This window comes from Myotis yumanensis, unplaced genomic scaffold (genome assembly GCF_028538775.1).
Source record: "Myotis yumanensis isolate MYYU_CA2020_CCGP unplaced genomic scaffold, mMyoYum1.0.hap1 SCAF_3, whole genome shotgun sequence".
NCBI classification, from domain to species: domain Eukaryota; kingdom Metazoa; phylum Chordata; class Mammalia; order Chiroptera; family Vespertilionidae; genus Myotis; species Myotis yumanensis.
The window spans coordinates 115,145,653-115,160,112 of NW_027223754.1; the positions used below are offsets into that span (position 1 = coordinate 115,145,653).

The window sequence follows — 14,460 nt, forward strand, 5'->3', positions numbered from 1 at the left end:
CCTTGTTTGGGACTCTCTGGGCTTGTGTGACTTTTTTCTTCCCCACCTCAGGGAAGTTTTCTGATATTATTTCTTCAAATAGGTTTTCTAATCCATGTTCATCTTTCTGTTGTTCTGGCACCCCTATTATTCGTATGTTGTTTCGTTTCATGTTGTCCCAAAGCTCCCTTAGGCTCTCCTCCTGTCTTTTAATTTTTTTCTCCATTTGCCGTACAGTTTGAGTGTGTTTTGCTTCCTTGTCTTCTAATTCACTAATTCGGTCCTCCGCTTCTCCCAGTCTACTGTTGATACTTTCAATGGAGTTTTTTATTGAAGCTATGTCGCTCTTCATTTCTTCTTGGGACTTACTTAAGTTGTTGATTTTTTCATCTGTTTTTTCTAGCTTCTTGCATAAGTAGTTGAGTTTTTCATCTGTTTCTTCTTGCTTCTTGAACATCTGGTGCATGTACTCTAGGAACCTTATTCTGAATTCTTTTTCCGTCATGTTGCATATCTCTGTCTCACTTAGCTGCTTTTCTGGCGAGTCCTCCTTTTCTTTCCTTTGGAGGTTTCTTTGCCTACCCATGTTTGATCTCGCTGACATATGTAGATGTTGAGATGTTCAGTGGCTGCTCCCTGGGTGGCAGGGGCTCCTTGGGTTGTGGTTGCTGCTCAGACGGTTGCGGTAGCAGCTGCTTTCCAGTTGGCAGCAGCTCCTCTGGTGGGTGTTGTTCACAGCTGTGTTGGCTCTTCTGGCTGGTGGGGGGAGGCTTCACGTACAGCTGCTGTTCCACAGACAGAGGGTGTGGTGATCAGGAGGCTGTGGTGATCAGGAGGCTGCGGTGATCAGGGGGCTGCTGTTGCTTGGATCTGCGGTCTGGGAAACGCTCCTCTCTTACCAGCACTGCATGATCTGGGAAACGCTCCTCTCTTATGGGCACTGCATGGTCCGGTCAGTTCCTCAGGATGCCCCCTTTAGTCTCAGTTCTCCGCAATCACAAAATCCAAATCTCAAATCTCCTGGCGCCAGCAAACCCGCGGAACTCCTTACCCCGGTCAGGGTCTGTGTCTGTCCCAAGAGACGCGGCTGTCTGCCATGCGGTCTCCCTCCGACCCTCTGGGCTCAGGTTTGGCAAACTTTCCTGGCCAGATCCCTGGTTTTTAACCTTTCCAGGGGAGGTCTGCCCTTCCCGGCTGCAAACCGTCTCACCAGCTGAGTAAATTTGCCAGTTCGGGGTGGGTGTTATTAGTTTCAGCTGCTTACTCCGTTTGCTCCGGGACAAGACCTGGGATGCGTCTGCCTATATCGCCGCCATCTTGCTTCCTCAATGTGGTGTATTATGTTGATTGATTTGCAAATGTTGAACCATCTTTGTGTCCTTGGAATGAATCCCAGTTGATTGTGATGTATTATGTTTTGGATGTACTGTGTATTCAATTTGCTAGTATTTTGTTTAGGATTTTTGCATCTGTATTTATTGGGGATATGGGTCTGTAGTTTTCTTTTTGTGTGTTATCTTTGCCAGGTTTTGGTATCAGGGTTATATTGGCCTCATAGAATGTGTTAGGAAGTATTGCCTCTTCTTCAATTTTTTGGAAGAGTTTGAAAAGGATAGGTTTTAATTCCTCTTTGAACATTTAGTAGAATTCACTGGTGAAGCCATCTGGTCTTTTGTGTTTTGGAAGGTTTTTTATGATTGTTTCAATTTCCTCACTGCTGATCAGTCTATTTAGACTTTCTAATTCTTCCTGATTTAGTCTAGAAAGGTTCTATAATTCTAGGAACTTATCCATTTCTTGTAGGTTATTGAATTTGGTGGCATAAAGTCTTTCATAATATTCTAGTGTGATCCTTTGCATATCTGTGATGTGTGTGGTGACTTCTCCTCTCTCATTTCTGATTTTGTTTATATGGGTCTTTTCCCTTTTTTCCTTAGTGAGTCTAGCCAGGGTTTTGCCCATTTTATTAATCTTTTCAAAGAACCATCTCTTTGCTTTATTGATTTTTTTGTATAGTCTTTTTTTTTCTCTATTTCATTTAATTCTGCTCTTATTATTTCTTTCTTCTGCTGACTTTGGGTTGCTGTTATACTTTTTCTAGTATTTTAAGATGTGATGTTAGGTTGTTTACTTGGGATTTCTCTTTTTCTTGAAATAGGCCTGTAATGATATAAACTTCCCTCTTATTACTGCTTTTGCTGCATTCCAGAGGTTTTGATATGTTGTATTATCATTCTCATTTCTCTATATATCTTTTGATCTTGTCTTTTATTTCTTCTTTGACCCAGTCATTTCTTAGTAGTATGTTATTTAATCTCCATGTATTTGTGGGTTTCTTTACTTCCTTTTTGCAGTTGATTTCTAATTTTAAGGCATCATAATCAGAAAATATGCTTGATATAATTTTAATCTTTTTTTAATTTGTTGATGCCAGTTCTGTGACCCAATATATGGTCTATACTTGAGAATGGTCCATGTGCACTGGAGAAGAATGTATAATCTGATGTTAAGATATAAAATGTTCTGTAAATGTCAATTATACCCATTTGGTCTAGTGTTTCACTTAAGGCCAATATTTCTTTATTGATTTTCTGTTTGGTTGATCTGTCTAGAACTGTCAATGGAGTATTAAGGTCTCCAATTATGATTGTGTTTTGATCTGTTTCTCCCTTTAGTTCTGTGAGTAGCTGTTTAATATATTTCAGTCCTCCCTGGTTGGGTGCTTATTTATTAAGAAGTGTTGTTATGCTTTCTTGATGTACTGTTCCCTTTATCATTATAAAGTGTCCATCTTTGTCTCTTGTTATCTTTGTTATCTTGAAATCTATTTTGTCAGGTATAAGTATGGCTACACCTGTTTTGCATGGAGAAATTTTCCACCCTTTTTACTTTGAATCTACCTTTGTCTTTGCTGTTTAGATGTATCTCTTGTAAGCAGCATATGGTTGGATTTTGTTTTTTTTATTCACTCTGCAACTCTGTGCCTCTTCACTAGTGAAGTCAGACCATTTGCATTTAGGGTAATTATTGATGTATGAGAATTTCCTATAGCCGTTTTATCTTTTGTTTTCTGGTAGCTCTGGGCCTCCATTGGTTCATTTCCTTTATGCTTCTGTCTGTTGTTTTTGTTTGGTGGTGTTCCATACATCTTTCTCTGTTTCCTCTTCTTTTAAGCTATATGCCTGTTTGGGGGATTTTTGTGTGTGGTTGCCATTAGGTTTATAAAAAATGAAGTTGCATATATACCGTAGTTTTTTTCCATTTTGAGTGCATTTGCTCTTCATCTTCCTTTGCCAGTTCAGAACTTTCCTCCTTCCCTTTGCATATTTTTGTTGTCACAAAGTATCCTGTTTATGCTGTAAGTGTTTTGGTGATCTTACTCATAGAGTTGTGACCTTATGTTCTTTATTGCAGGTAGAATAACTCCCTTGAGTATTTTCTGCAATGGGGGTTTTCTGGTGATAAAATCCCTCAGCTTGTGTATGCCTGGGAACATCCTTAATTTTCCTTCAGATTTAAAAGATAATTTTGCTGGATATATTATTTCTGGCTGGTAATTTCTCTCTTTTAGACGTTTGAATATTTGGTTCAATTCTCTTCTGGCTTGTAGAGTTTCTGCTGAGAAGTTGGATGAAATTCTGGTGGGTTTTCCTTTGTAGGTCACTTCCTTCTTTTCCCTGGCTGCTTTGAGAAATTTTTCTTTGTCATTATTTTATTTTATTTATTCATTTTTAGATTGTTAAAGTGCCTTTACTCACCAAGAGATGGGTGGGGCAGTTGCCACAATCTCAGTTATAAGGTGAATTCTGAGTGCCCAGTGACAAGGAGAGATTGATAGCAAAGCTGGATCTACTTACTAAGGCTCTCAAAGAGACGTGATAACTCTGTGCAGTCCTGACCCCAGGCTGGATTCTGTACTGAAAAATATTGGGGCCACTGATAAAGTGGAATCAGAATGATGGATTAAAGTATTGAACCAATGTTAAAGTTACTGAAGTTGATAACACTACTGTGATTGCATAAGTGAATATTCTTAGGAAATGAACACTAAAGTATCTATGCATGTAACTTACCCTCAAATGGTTCAGAAACAATGATACCGATGGATCCATCCCATATGATAAAATGAGTGGGTTAAAATAGTAACAATTGGTGAACCTGGTCTGCAGGTGTTCTTTTACCTTTGTCATTAATTTTTGACAACTTTATCACCAAGTACCTTGGAAAGGGCCTCTTTGAATTGATGTAACTAGGTATTCTGTTTGCTTCTTGGATTTGAGGATCTAGTTGTTTCCAAAGATTTGAGAGGTTCTCATCTACTATTTGTTTTAACAGAGTCTCCATTCCATGCTCCCTCTCTTCCTTCTCCACAATGCCTATGATTGTGATATTGCTTTTTCTGATGGAGTCAGGGAGGTCTCATAGAGCTCTTTCATTTTTCTTTATTCTTAGGTCTCTCTCTTCTTCCTTCTGTGTTATTTCTTGATTCTTATCTTCAATATCACTAGTTCTTTCCTCTAATTGGTTGGTTCTGTTCAACAGCTCACTCTTAATCTCCTCAATTGCCTGCTTCATTTCCAGGAATGCTGATATATTCATTTTTAAAGTTTCAATTTCCTTGGAGAAATGTTCATCTTGTTCATTGATTTGTTTTCTAAGTGCATTGAATTGCCTGTCAGTATTTCTCGCATCTCATTGAGTAATTTCAGAATTGCAATCTTGAAATTTCTATCATTTATATCACGTAATTCCATGTTTTCCAGCCTGCTTTCTGGGGATCTTTCATTTATTTCTGGTCATTGTCGTTATGTGGTTCTTCATGGTATTTGCTGCCCTCCTTGGTTTTCACATTTATCTCTGGGGAGGTCTTTTTCCTATGTTCCAGTAGGTGACGCTGAATTGCAAGATGTTTACCTCTGTGCTCTACCAGATTTGAGCCTCTGCAGCTTCCAGAGGGCAGTACCCCAGACTGCTTGTGGGTGGGATTTGTTTTGCCCTCACCATAATGGTGACCCCTGACCTCCGCATGTCTGGCCCAAGCACCCCTCCTGAGGTTCAGTCACAGGGGGAAACAGCAATTCTACTGAAACACCGCTTGGTTTACAGATAATATGCTCCTGAAGCCAACTCCATGGGCAACGGGGGGCGAAGGGGGGGGAGCAAATTTGGGGAGTCTAAGCAGCAGCAAGGCTCTGTGATTTCCTTTCTTTGTCTGAAACACCACCACCAGGCTCAGCAGTGGGGAGCCTCACACCAGCACCCACTGCTCTGTAGGGTGGGCATCTGTTGACTCACTGTTCACTTTTGTTGCTCACGTGAGTGACTCCAGCCCTACTCGCTGCATGCCCAAGATTCAGACACTGTACTCTCTCACCACTCGCATGCAACCACACAACTCAGACAATGTCCTCTCTTGCTACTGGAAGCTTGCAGCTCACAGCTTACAGATTGCCCTGCTCTCTGTTCCTCCAGGCTGAAGGAAGTGCCTGCTACCTCCACCACCAGCTTTCTCCCCTCTCCTGGCCAGGCTGCTAGTTCCCAGCTGTGCTGCAGGGCTGCATCTACGGCCTTGTCCTTGGCCAACTCTGTGCTTTCCTCCCTTCTCATCTTCCCTTTTACCCCCCGCGCCAATGCCCACCTTTAGGTGTTTCAGTGTGCAGGTCTCTCAGGCATGCATCTGTGTTAAGCAGGGACTTCTTCATTGAATTATAGGTGGTTAACTTGTTGAAATATCAGGGGGAGAGGAAAAGAGGCGCTCTTACACCATCATTGCTCTGATGTCACCTCTCTCTATAGCCCTGTGAGGTATATATGATTATCCCAGTTTTCAGATAAAGAATAATGGCCCAGAAAGATGAAATAGCCTCTGCAAGGCCACACAGCTCCCCGGTGTATAAGTAAGGATTTGAGGGCAGTGCTCTTTCCCCCACACCACAGTGCTACCAAAGAGGTGCTGGCTGCCTCCTACACATGGTTCATTGCTCCAAAATCCTGAGGCAAGCTAGTATCCTACCTTGAGATACACTGGAACTAAATCTGGAAGCATCTGCTCCCTCAGCTGGTCCTATTTCCCTGCTCACTACCACACTCTGTCTCTGGGCAAGGTAAGTCAGCTGTGCTAAAGGGTATAAGTGCATGAAGGGACTGATGAGTTTGAAAAGAGAAATTTTGACCTGATATTTCTTAAAGGCCCAAAGAATCTACTCTATGTAATACAGAAATAGTATGTGTAACATCTTTATAAATGCTTATCTTTTTTAAGCCACCAAATCATCCACTATACAAAATTTCTAAAAACCATTTTCATTCAGCTTTATTGTTTTTAAATTGGTTGGCCATCTGTTTCTAGGAGAAATTGAAAAGGCAGAATGTCAAATAAAGGCCATGAGTCAGAAGCTCTTTCAAAGTGCCCTTGAGCAAAACCTTTAACCTTTTGGGGCCTTATGCCCATATCTGCAATGAGAACAGTAATCATGTTGTTTATTTATTTAACAAGTATTTGTTGAGAATCTCCTGTGAGCCAAACCCAACCTCACTGGAAGGCTTCCAAAGTTCAACTATTATTAAAAAATGATTTGTACTTAAGAAATACCGTATCGGTATCTACCACAATGTTACATGCATATCCTCTGACCCATTCCAAGACTATCTTACAGAAATACTTGCACATGTGTACAAAGATTACACACAGGCTGTCTACTACGGCATTATTTGTGTGTTTTTCAATATACACTTTTTTATTGATTTCAGAGAGCAAGGGTGAGGGAGAGAAAGATAGAAACACAACGATGAGAGAGAATCATTGATTGGTGCCTCCTGCATGTCCCCCACGGGGGATTGAGCCCGTAACTTGGGCATGTGCCCTGACTGGGAATCAAACCATGACCTCCTGGTTCATAGGTCAACGCTCAACCACTGAGCAACACTTGCCGAGCTACAGCATTGTTTTTAATGGGGGGGAAAACTTTAAACAATCTATATGTTAGGAATGCCATAAACCAATTAAAAAGGAGGGAAAAAGTCTCTGACATATTAAAAAGAAGGAAAAGCAAATTATATCTGTCCATATATAGAGATGTATATAATCCCATATATATGTCATCCCACTTATGTAAGTAAAAAAAGATCTTTGGATATGTATTTTTTATAAAAGCATAGAAAGGTCTGAAATTCCAAAAGATTAACAGTGGTTACTTCTAAAAAGTTAAGTGGGCTGGAGTGGCTTTCACTTTTTACTCTATATACATCATACTGTTGAAATGTTTTACAGCAAGATTATACAACTTTGTATTTCTAAAAATAATTTAAAATATTTAAATGCCCTAGAAATTAACTAATTAAAACAGACAGAACAAACTTAGGCTTTAGACTCTGTTAATTCTTAGACTGATGTTGTTTATTTCTGAGAATGAAATTAAAGTCAGATGCTTATGGATCCTCACAACTTGAGATAACCCTGTGGACTCCAGGGAGAAAAAGGTTATAGGGAGAAAATAACACATTGCAAAGATTTTTATAAAGGGGGGGGGGGGGGGGGGGGAGAGGGGTCACTTGTGGCCATTTGTGCTCCTTCTTTGTAACACCTCAAAGAGGGAGAAAATGAGAAAAAGAGGTAAGCTGTGGGCACATCCCTGCCTGGAAGGTTCTTGCTGTGCCAGGTTCTTGCTGTGCCTGGTTCTGATGGAGGGAAGTCCTTGGAAGGCATTTTCACAAGGTGCCCTGCTCTGAGTCAGCACATTACTGAGCAGGCCTAGGTCCACAGAGAGGAAATGTGCAGTGACTAACCCCACCACCACTCTGGGCCTTACTGTAATCAAAAGGATGTTGGCTCAGGAGGGTGGGAGTAATGAAAACAGTCTGGAGACTTGGCCTTTCTGCAGAATGTGGGGAAGTTAATGAAGCAACAGGCTGAGCACTGACAAACATGGAGGGCAGGAACGCCGCTTCCGGCGGAAAGAGCCTCATTGTCCTGTTGCCTTGACTCTTCCTTGCTTCTCACACAGAGGGGGCCACAGCCAGCGAGTACAAAGCTCTGATGACTGAGCTCAAGATCCTGACCCACATTGGCCACCACCTGAATGTAGTCAACCTGCTGGGAGCCTGTACCAAGCAAGGAGGTAAATGAGACGGGACAGGGCTGCTCCATGTCCAGCTCACATGCAGACTTCTCCAACATACAGCTTCTTCTCCCCACCCCAGTTCCTCCTCACCTCCTAGAAAATGGCCTTTCAAAAGGTCCAGAGGAAACAGTTTTTCCATTTATAAAAGGGGAGGAGGGGTCCCATCCTAGAAATGCCTTCCCTGTGCAGTTCATTTAAAGGATCCGAAGGGAAGGACAGCCAAGCACTAACCTTCCCATAGGGGAGGATAGAAAGGTCTTCGGGAACACTCATTCGTTCAGGTGAAGCTTCAAAGGAATGTGCAACGTCTGCACTGAGCCCAGCTCTGGTCACCTCCTCCAAAGTCACCTTCAAAACTGACCAGGGCTGATCAGAGAACCCCCTTCACCTGTGCCTCTGAGCTCGGTGTAGCGGCCTCAGGGCGGACGCCCCTCCTGCGGGCAAGGACTGCTGGGCCCTGCAGGCAGCGAGACTGCAGGCTCCTCCTCATGGTGGGTGACCTACAACCTGTGGCAGCAGCTTCCCGTTCCGTCCCGGAGGGCAGAGGAGGTGCAGTCAGGCCTTCTAACATGCCCACCCCTGACAGAGACAGAGCACCCCTCTGCTGAGCAGGCAGCCTCTGTGCGCCTGAAAGGCTAGGGAGCCTGCGCCCTGGGGCTCAAGGAACCCGCACAGCTGCGCTCCTAGCCCGCGGAACTGCTCCAGGATCACCCTGCTGTCACCGGAAGCTGCTCTTTTCAGCAGGTCTCAGGCCTGCCGGGGCTATGGGGGACGCAGTGGGGAGCGCAGGTGCCAGAGGAGGCGGACGCAGCCTTCGGGGCACCACTTGGAGACCGAGTTGCACTGGGGTGTGTTTTTCTTCCCAACCCTCTTGCTTCTGTTTAACCAGGAATCGGCAAACCATGGGGTCAACCTGTGAGATTAATTTGGCCGTTTTAAATAGTTGAGGGGAAAAACTCAAAAGACTAATATTTTGTGAGAATTATATGAAATTCAAATTTATATGTTCATGAGGTTTTATTGCAGCACCGTCACTCATTTGGTTGTATTGTCATCTATAGCTGCTTTCACACTACAAGGGCTGCACTGAGCTGTATGGCCTACAAAGCCTAAAGTATTTGCTGTCTGCTCCTTCACAAAAAAGTTTGCCGACCCCTGCTTTAGCCCTTCGGACAAGCCTGGAGACAAAGGCTGTGCGGACACCCCACCTGGCTGGGAAGAGACAGTCCAGACAGAACCGGTCTATTTTCTGCACTGGAAGGGAGGACCTGCTTGATAATCCTGGGCTTACTGTGACAATATCTTGAGGCCCCTCTACTCACTAGGGTGTGGCTAACAAACAGAAGGTGGCAGCAAGTTACAGGGAGAGCCCTGGCATTGGCCCCTCCCCTCCTCAAAGTTCTTTCTCTTCTTCTTCTTTTTTTTTTTTTTGTTCTACTTCTCCCCACTCCCAACTCCCAATTGTCTCCTACTCCTTTTGAATTTTTTAATTGAAAAAACTTTCTCACCCAAAATTGCATCCCTAGACCCCACTAATATAAAGACAAGCTGGTTCAGGGCTTCTCAGGCTGGCAGCTGGCTGACCTGCTTGGTGTGGCTGAGCATGTGTTGTTTTGTCTGCAGGGCCTCTGATGGTGATCGTTGAATATTGCAAATATGGAAATCTGTCCAACTATCTCAAGAGCAAACGAGACTTATTCTTTCTCAACAAGGTAAGGAATTTAGGGGTTGGACATTCTTAAAGATAGCAATGACTTTCCATTTAGGCTGTTGCCCCATAAAGCAAGAGAAACCTATATATTTCCATTAGACTAACATCTGGGTTTCCCTCCTTTTTAAAAATTTCCTTACGGTCTTTTTGCGGACAGCACAGAGAATATTTGATCCTAGTGTATGGAACAATAAATAAGGATTAAATTTGCTAGTCGTCTATCTAAACACCTATCAAATCATCTTGATAACTTTATCTCTCTCTCTTTCTCCCTCTCCCTCTCTCTCCCCAGATAAGCACAGACACACACAAATCACTTAGTCACTTGTTTGATAAAGATAGCAAGTGTAATTGTCTCTGTTTATTAGAGAAATTAGATTAGAGAAATCAACTGAGTGACTTTACAGTAAACAATAGACCAATGATGGAGTCCGAGAAATCATTTTCTTTCCTTCCCACTCTCCTTACTCCCACTTCTGCACACCCTCACCACCTGTCACCCCTACATATGCACTGAACCAGCCTTATCCACTAAAATAAGGCTATGTAATAAAAGAAACACATGGGTCCAAGTTCTAAGGGCAAATCAAGATTAAAAGAGGTTATTGAATGTAGGAAAAAAGACTTGAATAAAACTTTGCCAGTGTGACCCATCCCACCAACGCAGTGTCCTTCTCTGGTCTGGAGAAGCTCAGCAGACAATGATTCAATATTATTAATTGGTAATTAGCAATGTTGGTGAGGAATCCATGTAGTGTGGTGGGTTAAGCACTCGGACTCTGCATCCAGACTGCCTGTGTTTAAATCCTGTTTCTATCATTCATGAGATCTTGGACCTTGAGCAAGTTACTCAGTCTCTTTAAATTTAAGTTTCTCATTTATTAACTAAAAGTAATAATAGAACCCAACTCATTGTTCAGAGAATTACATACAGATAAACATTCAATGAATGTTAACTATCTTCATCGTCATTGACCCACTGAAATAGAGTAGGTGAGTCCAACTGAATGCCACTGATCTGTATGATCTATATAATAGATTAAGTGTCCAAAACCCATGAGTGGTGCCTATCTCTGTCACATGGGCAAGAGTGGTCACACGGCACACAAATAAAAACCACTGGACAACTAGCCCAGTCTCTCATCTCTTAAACTTTGATCCAACCAAAGACACACATGCTCTACCAGACGGGCAGCCTATATGCGAGGACATATTTTCCCCAATTTTAAACCATGTCTTTCCATCATTAGAACCTGTAAGCTGAATGAGATCTTTGTGATCAGCTATTACACACCCTCACAGTACAGATGTGCTCAGAAAAGTTGAGTGATTGACTTAAGGACACACACCTACCAAGAGATAAAAGAAAGAACCCAGCTCTCTTGTCTCCCCTTCCAATGATTCTCTCTGCAATACACTGGATAAGGAGGGGGAGAAAACGTAAGAAGTGGAAAGTGGTGCCCTGAGCTGAGGGCAGTGCAAACCAGTCCTGAAATCCTGGACTGGCTTCAGGAAGAACTAAGCCAGCAGAATACCCCAGGGATCAGGGCAGGATGGAACATTTGGATTTGTGCGTCCTTTGTTTTGAAGAGTTTGCTTCCTTCTCTGGCTATATTTAATGATTCACCTCCCTGTTGGTGGAGCCTAGTATTACATGGAAAACACATGGCTATATTTCATATCTGGAACCTAACGCAATATAAAGAGAAGGTGAAGAAAAACCCAAACGGCTAAATAGAAATGGGATATTTCATTTTTCAAATAAGTTCACTGCTTTCTGACAGAGTCCCAAAAGTTCAGTAAATCATCCTTTATTTAACAGAAATAGTTACCAATAAGCAAAGCTGAAAATACCATTGACTGAGAGTCAGAAAGCGGATGAGGGAGCTTGAGTTACGGTTCTTGGGAGGCAGGCCCCAGGCTGAGACTTCTGGGAAAGTCGGGAAGAAGGCTGCCCAGAGAGCGCGGCCGTGGCCCTGTGCCCCGAATGGGCCTGTCGAGCACTTTTCTCCCTCACACCCCTGCCAGCACTCTTCCCTGCTGCCTTCTGTCCTGGAGAGGGTCTTGTAATCAATAAAATTCCATTCCCCAACTGAGCAGAATCAAATCTAACTGCCTCAGGGAGATACTCTTTACCAGCTTTCAGGTAGGTCACCAGAGTGGCAGTGGCTGTTCACTCAGAGGCCTGCCTCCGGTCCTGCAGCACAGGAGGGTCTCTTTTCAGGGGCAGCAGCCTCGTGCCCTCTACACTTAGAATTTGAAACGCTCTCCTCTGCCCTCTGCTTGCTCCCACTGCGCCCTCTAGTGGAGGCATCACTCCTATTTTGTGACATTTCTAGGAAAAGCCAAGGAAGAGCAGGAAGCCTGGCCAATCCCAGCACTGCCACAGTGTGCTGGCAGCTCAGGGACAGCCCTGAACCCCAGGCCCCCTTGGCCTGGTTTCAGTATTGCCATCCGGCAGAATTGAGCCTAGTTACCTGGTCCCGTCATGAGGCCACTGGGAGTGCTAAGGTTTTATTGTCACAGTTGTTAGTTGAATTACTAAATGTGATACAAATCTTTTCTGGTTCCACATAAACTCCCAAACCAACAACTCGTTTTTCTATGAGTCAGAACATGATAGGATGATAGAGCCTTTCAGATGAGGAAAATGAAACCCAGAAAAATAAGGTGATTTGCCCAAGATCACATCACTAATGGAAGAGCTAGACTACACACCAGGGCTTGGATGCCCTGTCCAGGATGAAAGGCCTTTTCCACCCCTGTTAGGGTCTTACTGTATCTTTGTTTGCATTGGAAGAAAAAAAAATGTTCATGTTCCCTCCTTTCCTAAGGAAACCAGAGAAATTGGTACTGCAGCCCTCTCTTATTACTCCTCCTAGGGATTACAAAGTGAAGCCCCAAGTCCTCTGGGGATGCTTTTCCGCCATTCATGCCATCTTTCATAAGCTGGCACATGGGGTGGGAAAAGTGCTTAAAGGCACAAACTGAAGCTGGCCAAACCTGAGTTCAAGCTTTGCCATTTACTAGCTGCATGTGACTTTGATTACTTGACTTCTCTAAACCTATTTCTTTATGTATAAGCAATAACTACTTCATGGAATTGTTGGAAAGATTAAATGAGAAAATATACCTAAGTTTTTTTAAGATTCTGGATCACACAGGGTAAGCTCTCAGTGAGTTCCAGCTGAGATTACTACTCCTTTATCATACCCAGGACGCTGGCTCGAAGCCCACCAACAGCAACATAGACTCCACAGCCCCAGGAGTAGCCAGGTGCCTTGCTGCTAATTTACTATCTATTTTGTGGAAATGACATTCTCTCAACTCAGGCAATTGCCAGCTTGAGGTACTATCTTTTCCATTTCGGTTCCGGAGCTCCTTCATCTGTGTCCTTCTTGGTCTGTTCAAAGGATGCAGCATTACACATGGAGCCTAAGAAAGAAAAAATGGAGCCAGACGTGGAGCAAGGCAAGAAACAAAGACTAGACAGTGTCACCAGCAGCGAGAGCTTCGCGAGCTCCGGCTTTCAGGAAGATAAAAGTCTGAGTGATGTGGAGGAAGAGGAGGGTAGGTATTAATTCCTTCCTGTCCTACAGTCTGAGATATTTTTACAACATACTGTGCATCTCTGAAATTTTTTTCTTATTTATCACCCTAATAAACATCCGTGGGAGACTCGAAGGGTAATGTCCTGAGGAGATAAGATTTGAATAAGATTATTTACAGAGTTACTAATTTTGACAGGGAACTCTGTACAATTGTCTCTCCTCAAGCCTTTTTGTCTTAACGGGTCATCCCACACCGCCCCCACCCCCCCCACCCCCATGCTTGGGAAAATGGGCTGGAGGCTTGGAAAAATCTCTGATATTCGTACTGAAACTCAAATGCTCTTGAAAATGAACTCTGATCCACTTACTGGTTTGTTTTATGTTTTACTAACATTGATCCAATAAACCGGGATTTGGCATAATAACAAGCGTCATTACAAACAGCTACGGTTTTAATGCTTTCCAGATTCTGACGATTTCTACAAGCAGCCCATAACTATGGAAGATCTGATTTCTTACAGTTTTCAAGTGGCCAGAGGCATGGAGTTTTTGTCTTCAAGAAAGGTCAGCCTTGCTCTTTACTGTTGCTCTTCGTTGCCAGGGCTGGACATGTGGACACTGACATGGACAAACACGCGTGTTGGCTATACATCCACGTTTCCTAGTATTTGCTTATACTTATGTCCTTAAATATAGAGAAAATATCATGACCAATGCCTGAATTTGTCCTGATAGGAGCAAGGAGTTTTGAGAACACCAAGTCTTAATACCAGGGGGTAGAACTGAACTCTAGGGGAAAATTTGACCGGACAGACCTGGTCCCCATTCTTCACATTGCCCTCCACATATCTGCAGCCCTGGCCAGAGCCCAGAACACTCCGTTCCCAGGAGGGCTCTGTTAGTCCAGCTGTGGGGCCCTCCCGGGAACTGTAGCTGGAGGACCAAAGTTTGGGGGGAAGTTTTGCTCCCTGGGAGAATTTGATTGCAGCTTCATCAAAGAGGGTGCTGTGCTGCAAAACAGTAGCAAAGCAGATGCAGGCCCTGCTTTGCGTTTGGGGCCTCCGGGGGCCTCTATTTGTAAAGAGGCACTTCACGTTTA

At 43.4% G+C, this 14,460-nt stretch overlaps 1 protein-coding gene across 1 annotated transcript in view; it reads left to right on the plus strand.

Moving 5' to 3' along the window:
* The window catches only part of FLT1 (fms related receptor tyrosine kinase 1), a 203,878-nt gene that overhangs the window by 165,574 nt on the left and 23,844 nt on the right, over positions 1-14,460 (plus strand). The window contains exons 20-23 of the mRNA XM_070409410.1: positions 7,983-8,096; positions 9,723-9,811; positions 13,224-13,380; positions 13,828-13,925. Coding sequence (XP_070265511.1) covers positions 7,983-8,096; positions 9,723-9,811; positions 13,224-13,380; positions 13,828-13,925 — 458 coding nt within the window. The remainder of the gene's footprint in view (positions 1-7,982; positions 8,097-9,722; positions 9,812-13,223; positions 13,381-13,827; positions 13,926-14,460) is intronic.